Source organism: Brachycentrus maculatus, unplaced genomic scaffold, assembly GCF_059751285.1.
Source record: "Brachycentrus maculatus isolate JH-2025_06_01 unplaced genomic scaffold, ASM5975128v1 h1tg000179l, whole genome shotgun sequence".
Lineage (NCBI taxonomy): Eukaryota > Metazoa > Arthropoda > Insecta > Trichoptera > Brachycentridae > Brachycentrus > Brachycentrus maculatus.
In genome coordinates this window covers 524,140-539,520 of record NW_028280930.1, presented here as the reverse complement: position 1 = coordinate 539,520, position 15,381 = coordinate 524,140, and the positions used below count along the sequence as shown (strand labels likewise).

The window sequence follows — 15,381 nt, the reverse complement described above, 5'->3', positions numbered from 1 at the left end:
CTGGTTCCAACCGTAATGTACGTAAGTGAAGCATTGAGTAGGCAATAGAAGGTGAAAGTAGACGAAATATGAAATATGAAAAATGGTTTGGGCATGTGAATCGAATGAGTGAAGAAAAAACAGCTAGAGATCTGTGCTTCCGCGCGCGAATTAAAAAAATGTATATTTATATATATGTATAAGTATAAGTATATATAAATATATATATATATATATATATATATATATATATATATATATATATATATATATATATATATATATATATATATATATATATATATATATATATATATATATATATATATATATATTTATATAGCCTTTTTTAAGCACAAACATGCGTTGAAAAAATATTTTTACATAATTTTATCCTCATCTTTCAATGCCTCTTTTCTTTAAAAAAATATTTTTTCAATACAAAAACAGTGTTTCATTATTTTTTAAATCAATTACGTTAAATGTTACCCGAATTAAAAGAAAATTAAGTTGTAGGTTACCGAATATCCCACCATCAAGAAAGTCAGTATTACCTTCTCTTTCAGATACAGCATTATCGGCATACTGGGTACGTTTAGAGTGGCTGTACCCTAGTTCCATTCCGAAATCCATTTTGATGAAAATATTGAAAGTTCCATGCACAACAAGTAAACCCCATGGACTCAGGCACCCTGCCCTGGGGTGGAAGGGTGGGCCGAGGAGGGTAGGAATCGATCCGGAGCGCCACTCGTTATTCGGACGACAGCCCCTGAGAACCTCAAGCTCCAAATGCTGAAGACGTGAACTTGTCTATAGTACACTCCGCTGACATCTAGCGACAGACTCGACAACTTCAAAAGATATGAAATTCCTGCGCCAATTTTCAAAACAAAAGCGTGAATATCGGCTATAGGCGTACGCATGAGTAACTTTTTTATTTGTGTTATGTATCTACTCTACTTACATATATTTTTTATATTTTTTTAAGTATAATAAAGTAATGTTTAATATTACTTTATTATGTATCTACTCTTACATATATTTTTTATATTTTATGAAGTATAATAAAGCAAAGTTTAATTTTTCACGGTTTAATATTATTTTTGCTCTCGATGTAAATTTTCGTTTGTTTTTAATCTTAAATCTCCTAGAGTAATTCACAGATTGCATTAAAATGTTAACACAATATTGCATTCCAATACACACTTTTCTTCAAATTTCTGGGACTTGTGTTTTTACTTGTAACAGGTGAAAATATATATTTTTAACATGTTTTTCTACCGCAATGACAGCGCCCTCTGTTAAAAGAAAGAACAACGTACGTAACAAAATTCCTCTTCCTGGCGAAAAACGTGCTTCTTGTCACTGTTGTCACTTAACATTTTAAATGTTTTCATACATATATTTGTTGCTTCTCAAGCATTTATTATAAATGTGCACTTTTTTCCTTCTGTTCCATTCAACTAGACTGAGCCACAGCAACGCGTGGTTGAGTACACTTAGTCTTTATATAAGTCTTATTTGTAAAAAACAAAATCGGCCCAGGCAAGATATTATAATCTCACCGAGTCACGATAATAATTGTATATTTGTTATTAAAAAAATGTGTGTTTGGTAAATAATACATTAATCAAACATTGAAGAATATGAAGGTGATTATTAGATATTTTTATATTCATTATCCACTTGTCGATCGCGTCACAGTCAAATCCCAAGGCAGGGAAATCTATCAAGAAATACAAATCAATAAATTGTAATTGATTTTTATTATTAACGTTGTAACGATCTCCACTGAGATTTATTGCAACGTTTCAGCATCCTGCTTGATTTATTCGTTATTATTTGTGATTCTGAGAACTTAATTAATATTTTTCACCTACGGAGATACAATCAGTCATCGTTGCTCATGTATTTGGAAGGCATCGAGTCCGATATGCCGCCATTGGGAATGGTTTCGGCCAAATAATAATGAAATTAAAGTATCATTGTGTTTCCTATTGCATGTCAGGCGCGCGAATAATGGTCGCTTATTAAAATATTCTCCCAGCTAAGTTAATAATTCACACGTAGGAAGTACACAGACATTTTTAAAGTAAAAAAATATGTATACATATATCAGTAGTGTAATGAAAATTTTTTATTTCCTAAGTTTGTTCCACAAAACGTCTAAAATAGTGTATTCCATAATCTAGGAAAAGGATATAAGTAGCTGTACTTGGAATACTTATTTAGTTTTTTTTAAAGATATGCACATATCTCATCCGAAAAAAATATTTAATTTCACAAGTTGGTTTTTGCTCTCCTATAAATTTTGGCCTGAGACAGATATACCCCTTTGCCTTTACACTACCGATATGTTATGTCCGCCTCCATAGTGTAGCGGTTAACGCATTTACTTACCGTCGTGGAGGTCCCAGGTTTGATTTCCAGAGGGGTCAAAAAATATATGTAATTTTTCACTCTAATATTATTTAATAATAATATTTTACTAATATTTATTAATGTAACCCTGGACTTATAACTGAAACTAAGGGTTGATCAACTTTTCTTCATGTATTTAACGATCACGATAGCACTTATTCTATAAAATGCAGTAGTCTATGCCGCATAAGTTGCGTAATAATTAGAAATATATGTTTTCAATAGGTAATACAATATGTTAGCTTATATCTGCCAAATGATATAAATTTATTTATATATTACTTACTGTGCATATGTAAATTGGCGAGCTTATTGCCAAGAAACAGTATCGTTTAATCAACCAAAAACAGACTAGTGATTCTGAAAAAAGTTTGACCCTAATACAGGTATTTGAAATTAGAGGCCAGATAGCTCTTGTACACGAAAAATAAAATGCAAGCACGTCTTATTAATAACAGCATTGTTTCCTATGTAAATTGCTAGAAAAACAGATATTTTTATCCTTTATATGGAATTCCAATAAATATCTTTAAAATATCCACATTTTTTAAAAAAACTATGTAATAAAACCCGGTACCTCATTTATAACAGTTAGGCGTCCTTGTCTTAAATGATTGTGGAATCTGTAGCTTTCGGTTGTTTATTTAAAAAATGATATAGAATGCATTCAAACTGTTAAAAATCATACGGTATGCATCGAAACACGTGTCACACTAGATTTTAAGAAAAAGTGTTATTAACTTAGTGAAATTTTAATTGAAAATATATAGATTTTAATTAATCAATGAAATCGAGTAGTTATTTTTTCGGACTCTTTTTTTAAAAATTGTATATCGATAAAAATAATACAAATAAAAAAATATTTATTTACTAAAGTTTTTCGAATGAAAACTGTATCATGAACCATATATTATGAACCAAATATGTACATTTATTTTATCAAAATTTTATAGAGGAGGCTGCTTTTGATTCTATAGTCTTTTATTATCAAATCCGTCCACTCAGATATGGAAGTGAGTCTCAATTCTCGGCACAAACAAGTTTGAAACTCAATATGAATCCCATACTCAAAGTTCCGAGCTGCAATATCAATAATCTGTAGATGGTACAAAGTTAATATCTATCAACTTACGAATATATCAATAATATTTACATGATGCTTTCTGTAAAACGTGTGGGACTTTCTAATTATTTTTTTGCATACCTGACCTCGAAAATCATCGATCATTATTTAAATTACTTAGTTCGCACGCTTAATATTACAATGCAGATAAGTGTGTAAGTGTGTATTATATTTTCAGACATTTCTTACTTAATTCTCGGCATAGTAAAGTTCGACGATATCGGAGTTAGGATCTTACTCGTCTTTCTGACGAGTAGTTGAACCGATTCCAGTTGAGAATAAGTTCTCGTATAAATCACCGAGTGTTGTGAACTAGATTCCAAATGCAGAAGCCAATCACGACACCGTTAGTTCCCAGTTCTCGATCAACAAAGAATGTCTTATTTATTGTTTACAGTACTCACTATGAGCGCCTAGAGCCGAACTCTATGTTCAAGATTTATACTACCATCAGTTCATCATAACCAATAAGTAAATATCAATAGGTTAAGTACTCTGCGAACAACTTGACCCATCCTGTTCTCTAGCAAACAAAACTTGTTTCACTTGGTTTTCTTTGCTAAAAAAAATATCGTGTAATCGATATGCTTCAAAACTCATCCCCTATTTTATATCTTAGCATTTCCCAAACGGAATCAGAGAAGGGCACATTATAATGCGGAACCGTAAATTACAACAAATTGCATTTTGCACGTCTGCAGTTATTATTAAGTTGGCTGCAGTTGCGTGAGCGAATGCACTATTTCAGTTTAGCCATCACTCCTCCCTTTCTTCCCCTTTCCTCGCACTCTCCCACATCCCCTCTCGCCATACCGCCAGCTAGCAATCATGTTTGTATCGTACATATTATTAACTTTCGCACAAAACAATAAATAATGACTACAGCATACTTAAATTATATTTCATCATAAAAAATAGATAGTTAGCTGGTGAAATTTTGTTCGCTTCTTTGTTATATGTTGGCTCCGAAGGGCGGTTAATTATTACGTCTTAAAAGTGTAAGACAGCACGACGCCACCCTATTTCCTCCCCTCCCTATAAACCCGGGCGCAGGGGTAGCCTATGAACTAGCTAAACAACAACCAACTTTGTTCGACGCGTGTTACCTAACTTTATACATACCTGCGTCGACAATTAATTTAAGCTCTCATCATCAATCACGATCTTGTCTCTATCATCTCACGCGGAGAGCGCGTTGAAGCCTGAAAGTTTGGCGCTCAGCACCCGACGGAGTAACGGAGGGAGATTTATTATCACCTTACCTACTTATCAGTTTAACTAACGGAGTACTTTATTTCGCAGGTAAACTGCCTAGCCATGCTAGGGCTGGCGCAAACGGACGACGACGAGGATGACAACCATCTATGCATAAAGTGCAACTCTACCATCATCGGGCTCGATAACTATGTCAAGCATAGGAAATCTATGTGCAATAAAAGTAAATTGTCCCTACCCGCTGCACTTAATCTCAGTCCTGAAACTATAAAATCTGAGAATGTTCAATCTCATTCTCGAGACAGCACGTGTCGAGAAAATCATCAAGGCGCCGATGTATTCTTTCAGTCTCTGGAACTTCAGAGCAGCGTCAGACGAACCCCGATATCTGTTGCCCCTTCAATGCCAACATCAACAGGAGGCAAGTCCGGCGCTGGCGTACTCACACGACGAGCCACAGCAGCGATGCTTTCTACCGGGAAAGATATTCACGGATACTCTGACAGTTCTACCAATATCGTTTCACAAAAGAGAGGAGAAGACTGGATCGGGGGACACAATCTTCGAGTGACGGGTACAGATGATAATCAAACGAAACTCATTAAAGCGGTTGCGAATATTTGCGAGACTGTCAAAAAAGAACATGTAAGGCCAACCTTTTCCTTACTTGACTATAAACATCACGACGAAGAGTCTCACGAAGATTCGGAAGAATCCGATGATATAGATGAAGACGATCACTTACAAGCAGGTGGAAAATGGAAACCACCCGCATCTCATACAGGCGGGAAGTGGAAGCCCATATTCAATAGCCGAGATGCTTCTAGCCATTGGCCATCAACTAGCGCTGTGACGCCCGAACCAGACCACGCTGACGATTGGGAAGATGAACACACAGGTGGAAAGTGGAAACCTTTTATGGGGCAACCTGGAGAAAGCCTCCCGCGACTTGACAAAATTCACGACATTGAGGAAGATGATGATGACGCGTATATGCCTCCCCCCGGACACACTAAAGGGAAATGGATACCAGGCGCGAAAGATGGCCTTAAGATAGACCATAAGGCGCATATAATGGACGCCACTGCTATACACAAGGAAGGAGGCTCAGTGCAGTATTGGTGCGGTCCCTGTAACCGCCGGTTGGGTTCTCGTCAAGTATATGAAAAACATTTAAGTTCTATTTTGCATTTGAAACGAACGCTTCCAGAAAAGGAATTAGAATTTTCGGGAGCGATGAAGAATCGTTCCGACACGGCGATCGGCAAAAGAACAACCAAACCTTCTATTTATCTGAACGATTCAATATTTTTCAATACAAAAAGACGAACGAAAAAGTCTAATAATACTGAGGAAATAAATGTACAGTCTATAAAGCAAAGACGTCGACGTAGACCAACTCTGTTAACTTGCTTGATATGCAAATACAGAGTAAAGCCATTTCTGATTGGAAAACATTTAATATCGCACTATCATTTCAGAAAAGCCTTCACTAACGAGGATTTGAACAAGACACAAATATTAGAGAATATTCACCGAATAATTCTGCAATCACCATTTCAGTGTAGTCCGTGTAGATTCTTCGCTAACTGGCAGGCGGAATTTTTACAACATTGGCATTCGAAAGATCATAAAGATGTCACAGATAACCTAAATGGTCGTTTTTGGTGTTCGTTCTGTAAATTTGAATCGGCGGATTCGTCTTTATTTGACGAACACTTAATAGGACCCGACCATCAAGAAGTGGTCGCTGCTATCAACAGATCGATGCCGATAATAATACGAAAGAGGTCCATAATAAGCTGCGGTAACTGCAACGTGGAATTTAAATTTAATATTCAATTAAAACGGCATGGGAAATATTGTCGCGGTAATAATTTATCGACGGCCTCCGACGAATACCAAGGTAAAAAGCGATGCAGTCAATGCTCCTTCACCTGCAAGTCCCGTATTGGGCTCTCGAGACATGTCAAGCAGCGACACGGAAGGAAAGTTTACTTTTGTTCCGCTTGCTCCGTCGAGTTCACCAGTGTGGCCGACGCTCGAGCTCACAGGAGATCGCAATCGCACAGAATAAAGGAAAAGGAAATAAGAGTCGAGAAAGGACTGGAAAAGAAAGATATTTCTAAAGCGTGTCCTCACTGCGATGCACCTCGGTTCAGGAACATTATTGAATTAAAACGACATTTGCAGGAAAAACATCAAGATTCTACGTGCAGGTCAGTATTACCTACTCACATTATAATTATGCATATTTTGATCCCACGTTTTAAATGCAATACGAGTACATGTTTTTTTTACTAACTGTTCTAGTTGCCCCCAATGTGGAATGAAATTCACTCTCCCCCAGGAAGTGACCTGGCATATACGTCACAGAGCATGCACATTTAAAAGTTCAAGTTTGGCTCCGTACTCCAACACGCAGGTCTGGAACTGCAGGATCTGCCCATTCGAAACTCCCTCGCACGCCGAGTGCATTTTCCACGAGGTCCTTCACGGCAAGCCAGTCGGGGAGTACGAAGACACCTTAACAGATGAGAAATCACGGATGAAGTACTCTTGTCCCGTTTGTCACAAGCTGTTCCCGAAACATTCTCTCCGATGTCATCTCAGACAACACACGAACGAGAGACCGCACCTTTGCAAGGTGTGCGGAGCCACTTTCTCCAGGAAAAGCAACCTGATCTTCCACACTAAGAGATCGCACCAGAACCTTCGGCCACCGGAACATACACCTAAGCTAGATCCCGATGAAACCCGTAACAAGCTTCCAAAGTCCTTCCTTTGCTCGGTATGCGGTGTCGGCTTCACAAAAAAGTAAGTAATATCAATAATCGTATCTCTGGCGACAATATATCTACGGAGACGAGGGAAATAATATTATGATAATCGCGTTTCGTTATTCATGAAAGACAGACATAAAAGTAATTGACATTCCTCTAGGAATTTCCGATTACACATTTCTCCCGCAGAATGGCATAAGCGTCTAGATATTTTATTAATATGTCGGGTCACCGCGATATTTACTAGTGGCCAGTGCACATTTGAATCCGCACTGCAATAAAACGTCCAGCCGGCAAAGAGACGAACTTTAGCTTCGCGCTCCCTGCGTTCGCGGCCCTGCCACATGCCGTCAGCCTGCCTGGTATGGCGGCTATTAACTCCCGCGCATGCCCTCGCTTATTTTCTTATTAGATATCGTATTATTAGACATTAACGATTATCTCTACCACTGATATCACAAGGATGAGAAAATGTGTCATAACGCAAGGAATACAATATTTTACAAAAATGTATTATTTTCACACATATTTTAGTAAACCAAAAGGATAAATTTGATGTTATCAGCAAGATGCAGCATCGTCTTTTCATATATATTATCTTAACACTTATCAGATATAAAATTATTTACACTTAGATTGCCGAAAATCGAAATTCATTATCTTGCTACTATTAATAATAATAATAAAACCCTTATCTGCACCCTAATGGTGCATAGGGCACTGCGTCATATAAAAACAGTGTTATCTTCATCGTTTACACATGAAGGAAAAGTGATCAGCCCTCCGGTTCAGGTACTAGTCCAGGGTAATATTGAATAAATATTACATTGAAAAAATAACTTTTATTTATTTGACCCCCCCTGAATCGAACCCGGGACCTCCAGAATGGTAGCCGAGCGTGCTGAACATTTCACTCTAATAAAATAAAATCATATCAAAGTATAGTAACATAAATAAAATAACCGCAAAAGGTTAAGAATAAAACATTTGATTGTGATGTTTGAAGTAATATTCGTATGGAGATTTCTTCTCATGAATTGTTTATTACTACTGCTTCTACCATCATATCATTTTCACGCGTCTGTAAAGACACACAGTCTCCTTAACCTCCATACTTCTACTCGTACATGCTCTCCTGTTACATACAAATCTTGATCAGATGTGAGGATTTGATTGTTTTCATCCGGTTATGTCAATGGTCATCAGAATTTAATGAGTTCACTTTGAGACATTTCGATAAATTAACTGTTGTGTATATTATACATAAATTATACAAAAAGTGTATATTATACATAAAGTGATTTTTTCACTGTAATATTTATTCAATATTACCCTGACTGGTACCTGAAGCGGAGAGCTGATCACCTTTCCTTCATGTGTAAACGATCAAGATAACACTGCGTTTCTATGAAGCAGTGCCCTATGCACCATTGGGGTGCGGATAAGGGTTTTATTATTATTATTATATTATACATATTAGAGTTTACATACAAACAGAAAGAAATATTATGCATATATGAATGTATGGTACATGCTAATGTACATATACCTACAAATTTCCTTTTGTAATGTTTAAAATTATAGGAAAGAAATTCATCGTACGGAGAAATCTATATTACTTAATAAATCATTCAATTTATGGATGTTATTTCATGCGCTTACACTGTACCTACTCCAATAAAATACACATACTATATGGATAATGCTAGTAAAGTAACAAGTCGTAATAACACTATGAAGTAAATAATCATCATTCGGCCGTTGGTTGCTGCCAATAAGTTTATATTTCTCTCGATTCTTGTACGCAGTGACATAATTTTACCTAAGATGCAATAAGAAGTCCGCTTACCGCGAGTGGTAGCGAGTGGGTGCTCCTCCGTCGCGGGGCCCCTCCGGCCGGCTCTCGGGGCCGTAAGTCATGTCGGGTAAATGTCATCACGGAGGTTTGTATTATTTCCCTTCAACTATTAATCGCTCGCATACTTGGCAATTTGTTCCGAGAAGTTGAACATCACGTCACGTTCGAAAGTTTTATCCGTGTTTATGAGGAACGCGGACTGTATCCACTCAAATACGAATTTTATATGCAAATTGCGAATGCGCTATCCGCCTTCGCTGCAACCTGGGGTCAGATGATACGCGAGTCGTTTCGTCATTCCCTGCCGACTCCTCAGATCAATATTTCGCAACAGGAATTCGTAATTACCCTTCCACTTTACTGCAAACGTCCACACGCTGCTCCGCCGTACGTACCCGCTACTTATCATCGGTGTAATTACCGATAATAAGACTGGATTCTGTTTAATGCCATTTGATTCCATTACGCACATAATGAAGAATAATCCTTCAGACGTCTTTTAGAAATCTTAATGAGAAACAAAACGATAAAATAATTCTTCGGAACGACGGGGATTACTTTGTCTCAAGTTTGAACATTAAGTTTTATTTCTGTACTTATTTCGCTCACTCATTTCCTCAACTCGGAAACAAAACAACTTTTTTACTTAAATGAACGATTTAACAAAGGGTTGATACAATATCCACCTGAAATACATAGTTTGCTTTTATGACAATGTTATTTTTTATTTATGTTCGTTTATTTACCCTCAAGGGATATTTTTGTTTATTTTTGCAAAATAGTTTAGAATTTATCAAATAAATTATGCTGCGTTTATCATAACCACCTCATTTTAACATAAGAAGATGAACGCGCATATATTCATTTAATAAGTTATCTCATCACTTGATTCGGCAGTCACTGTATTGTAATATCTATCTATTATAAATTTTAATTTCACTTACCAACCTTAATCAATAACTGAATGATTTAATGATTCAATTTTAAAATATGAAGTATAATAAGTACTGTAAAATTAATTATAACAAGCTTCAAATCCTCTTCTAGCAATTACTGCACAATTGATTCAATCTCCATACGAAAAAGGTGTTCTGAGGTAGATAGGTACCTATAAGGCATAATTTGAAATATAACGCACGATAAATAAAAAAGGTCGTAGATTAGGTCGCCATATTTTCTTGGAACGCCATTTTAATATGAAACGACATTTTAATATCGATGATCAAAAAAGGTCAGTGCCTCAAATTTTTATTTCGAGTTATTTGGGATTTTTCATAAATTTTCGTCATCGAAAATCTCAAACAAATTTCGTCAGAGGGGTAGAAAACTTTTGCTAAAAATTATTCTGTATTTTAAGAAATTTATTATTTAATCTTTAAAATAGTTCTGACGAAAGCCAGGGTAGAGATATAAGCGAAAAAAAGATTGAGAACTGTTTAAAATGGTTATATTGATGTCTTCTTAGTCTTTACATACGTGTTTGTAAATTAATCCCAAATTACTAGATCATGGACTTTTTATGTGCTATTATTTAAAATGTATTACTCCGATTTTTAAACATGTTACACTTTTTTTTATTTTTTTACGGGTATGTATGAGGAGATGCATGAACGTGGAAGAGGCTAAGAATGTTTGCAAGGACAGAGTGGTGTAGCGCTCTATTCTCTCTGCCTACCCCTGCGGGGAAGCGGCGTGATGGTTAGTTAGTTAGTTAGTTTTACACTTTTATTTTATGTATTAATTTTAAATCAAACACAGATTTGTTGAGTCTACTAAGTTGTATTTTATTAACAAAAATTAATATTGTGACAATTGTTTCGCCTTGTTAGGGCATTATCAAACTAATGTGAAGATCAAATGGACTACGGTCCTTATGTAGCTACACAATTCTAAGTGACAGTTTTAACATGTGCAGCAATAATTCATGGGAGACAACAGTAGCTAATGGGGGATGTAGGTACGTACGTTTGTTAATAAAATACAACTTAGTAGACTCAAAAAATCTGTGTTTGATTTAAAATTAATATATATATTAAAATGGAGTTCTACAAATTAAACGCCAAATCAATAAATAATTACTCTTTTTAGTTCAATGAACGATATGTGCTGCTAGAAATAATAACATAACCTGATCTGGTAAGTTATGAGCTTACTCCTGATTGCTAAGCTTTCCGACTTCTTGTCTAATGGTGTCCTGTCTTGAGCCGATATGTACCGCGAATCTAGATATTTTATGATTCGTCTCACGACTCGACATATTTTATCATAATCTGCGGTGTACTTATTAGAGAGAGGCTATGATCATGGAAAAGAGATAACTAAAGAACTTTTAGTCATTGCAAGTATTTTTTTTATGTAAATTTTATTAAAAATTACGTACGTCATTTGTTGATTTGGCATTACCTTTATTATTGATCTAAATCGTCATCAAATATCAACAGTAATATGATAATTTAAATAAAAATAATAAAATATTTGTATAAGTCCACTGTTGACTTCATTAATATAAACACAACTAGTTTCGATAACTATATATGCTCTCATCAACAGGTGAAATTACAAATATTTTAATTTTAAATTTCACTAAGTAAATACCACTGCTTCGTAAAATCTATTATGACACCATTTTCATACATTCAGCATCATTTTTAAACTGTTTGTAAATAATACGGAATGTACCGAAACATGTACAACAATATATTTTAAGAAATAGTTTTAAATACCAAGTAAAAAATTATTTAAAATGGATGACCACATACTGATAACCGAATTAATTAATATAAATATAGTTTGTAAAATATGAGAAAAATAAAAAAATTATTTAAAAAAAAATAGAATCATACGAGTATATGGAAAAAAATAGAAGAAAAGTAAATAATTTATGTAATATATTTATAATTAATTCACCAATAAAACTTAATATAATGTACTTTAATAAACAATGAAAAGATAAAGAAATATTAGGAATATATAATATGTAGGACCAACGGGTATTTAAACAAAGAAATCAGAATGTTCTTACTATATACATAAAACATAACGTATTCACATGCACAAATTTGAATGATACCTATAAAATAAAAAGAAATAATATAAAAAACTGAGGTGAGAAAAAAATTAAAGTAATGTCATCACCGAATCGATCATCGAATAACTACACTACACATTTACACTTTCACTATCATTTATTTTTAATTAATTTTACAAAAACGGGCTATCGTAAAAGCCGCATTGCAAATATTTCGATCGATCGAACATCACTACTCATTCGGTTAAATCTAATTAATTAATGGATATAAGCAAAGTTGATCGAGCGTTCGTCCCTTTCTGAGATTAGTAAATACCCACCCGAGAGCATAATCCTGGCCGATGGCATATCCTTGCACCTCCCACGTTGAAACAGAATGTTGAATAAAATTAACATTCTTGAATCAATTAATAATACCTTAATTATTATTACTGCGACTGATCTCGTTCTTTGCTGATCAGTAACTTGCAGACTCCCCATAAGTTTGTATTAATTTTCATCCAAAATAAAACGTAATTCGAAATATTTTTAATTAATGACTTCCGTGAATATCACTACTACGAATGCAGGAAACGGGTACCATATACGTTCGGTATGTATGTTATATTGTATAACTTTAACAAAGGTTAATCATATTTAAAGGTTTGGTTATTAGTATATACCTGAATTATTGTTCAAAAAATCCACACAAAATAATACATATCGCTCACTCCTTTCAACAACGTCATATGTAAAAAAATCGTCAATTTTCAGTTGTGCATGTTTTCAGAATGCCCAGAAAATGTACTATATCCCAGCAAAAGCGGCATATTTTTAACCTAATATTTACCCGCTACAGGGCAAAAGTGTTGTTTTTGTATTTTGAAGATAATGTATTGTTTAATTATTTTTTTAAATGTACTAAATATTTTTCAAATGGAGAAAAAACATTCAGGTTTTACCTAACAAGATCTGTTGCACAGTAAAAAGTACAATAAGTGGCTTTATATTTATTTTAAATACATTTCATTATATTCTAAAACTTTAAAAACGATCTACTAAAAATCATGTTTTTTTTATATATGACTTTGAAGGAAAGAGTGAGCGATATGTAGGTAGATAGGGCACTGCATCAGTATCATGAAGTATTTTCTTAATATTTCATTTTATTTTACCCACATGTAAGATGATCGGTCCTGTGTTTCAAATTCTTAGATCTATGAGTGAAATCCATATGCTGTATAAAAACAGCTGCAGTGAATGAAAAATTTATTAAGAAGTGGAAAAATAGAATAGTGGAAATGCTTTAGTCACACTAGATTGCATACCCCTGCTTGTACAAGCTTGTGTATCACTCCATTTTAGCAATTCCTTAAATTTTAGTCAATTGTATCGTATCAATATTTAATTAATTTTAAAAGAGTAACTAAAATAATTCACAGTTCTCATTGCGATTTTCATTACAGTAATAGATGATTCGTCTTCTAAGGTCATTCTTATTTATATGATGTGAAACCAGTTTTGTTTTTTTTTCATCTCAATTAAAACGGTTCATCTTTTTTTGTTTATGAAATAAGATGAAAGTCTGAGCATTCAAGGGCTTACGACCTGGCATTTCGCTGGCCTTACTGATTATATGATTACTTTAAACACTTGTGTAGCGTTCACTATTCTGGCCATTATTGAACATCCATATTGTATTCATTTCTTGAAAGATATTTTGACATATAATGTTCTTTAAGCTTCGCTTCAAAAAAATGATTTTCTCATGTCAATTTATAAAAAATAAAAATAAACTTTTTATTGTTCCACATATCGGTTAAATTAATCTCAGATGTTTTATTGTTATTTATATTTTTTTACACTGTCACTATAAGACTATATCGACGTGCCCTATGTTAAGTGCTCTAACTACATTTTTGACAATTTTGAGATATTTGGTGTATGTTTTCAATTGACCGTTATCTACAAATATAAACAAACAAAAAATATATACATAAAATGAATTGCGCCTAGTTTTCAGACGTATAAGACGCTATCTACATCGAATTTTCGAAATGAACTGAACTCCTAAAACGCTAACTAATATACTTAATTTTGACAAGGCAATTTTTTAAACGATTTAATACAGTATTTTATATAATTTTTAATGTATAAAACTAAATAAAAATTTCGGATAAAACCGTTAATTAATAAAAATAAAATACGTTAAAAAAATCGTCTAAGCTCTCTCCTGTAAAGTAACAGATTTGCGGATAGATTAGGTACTTTACGTAGGGGCCGTCGATATATTTCAAGTAATATGATTGTAATTGGTGTATCTGAGCTCGTTCTTAAAAGCAAAATCACATTTTATAAATATATACTTTCATGTGATTTATTCATAAATACATTTTAGTTACGATCATTAATTAAAAGGCCACGTGTGCACCTTGCGGAAATGTTAACATTTTGAGTTACTACCGTCCTGAATCTGTCAATCTGACTGTAAGGGAAATGGCGACCGATTCTCGCCGGAAACCCATTACGACTTCTTTGATGAACTCCGTGAAACTGGTGGCGAATGTGCAAGGTTTAAATTATATTCTGGAGACACCAAGATCACTGAGGCCCGAGACTTGGTGATAGCAATGCGCAGAGCCACGTGCCACGACGGCGTAATCATTGTTAACACGTTAACTACCAAAAGCCGACTAGTCGGTTTTTCGCTGCCAACCGTAAACGACCAAACACCGATAAGTCGATTTTCTACCCTTCGCCTACGTACTGAAAATAACTCACAATTATGTAAATCACTATATCGATTTCAAATTTGGACAAAAATTTAATTTAATTTATTTTATTTTAAAAAGAATATTTACAACGAACTAATTTTAAAAAATACACGCTTTTATTTGTCAAGATTTTATATATTGAAGAAAATATTATTGCAGTTGTGGAGGTCCTCGCCAAAAAGTTACATTTCCAATATTAGACAAAAAAGTCCGTTACAAAA

General features: G+C 34.3%; 1 protein-coding gene across 1 annotated transcript in view; it reads left to right on the top strand.

The window, feature by feature from the left end:
• The window catches only part of LOC148308046 (uncharacterized), a 92,784-nt gene that overhangs the window by 50,246 nt on the left and 27,157 nt on the right, over positions 1–15,381 (top strand). The window contains exons 2-3 of the mRNA XM_088262399.1: positions 4,826–6,957; positions 7,052–7,555. Coding sequence (XP_088118525.1) covers positions 4,841–6,957; positions 7,052–7,555 — 2,621 coding nt within the window. The 5' untranslated portion in view covers positions 4,826–4,840. The remainder of the gene's footprint in view (positions 1–4,825; positions 6,958–7,051; positions 7,556–15,381) is intronic.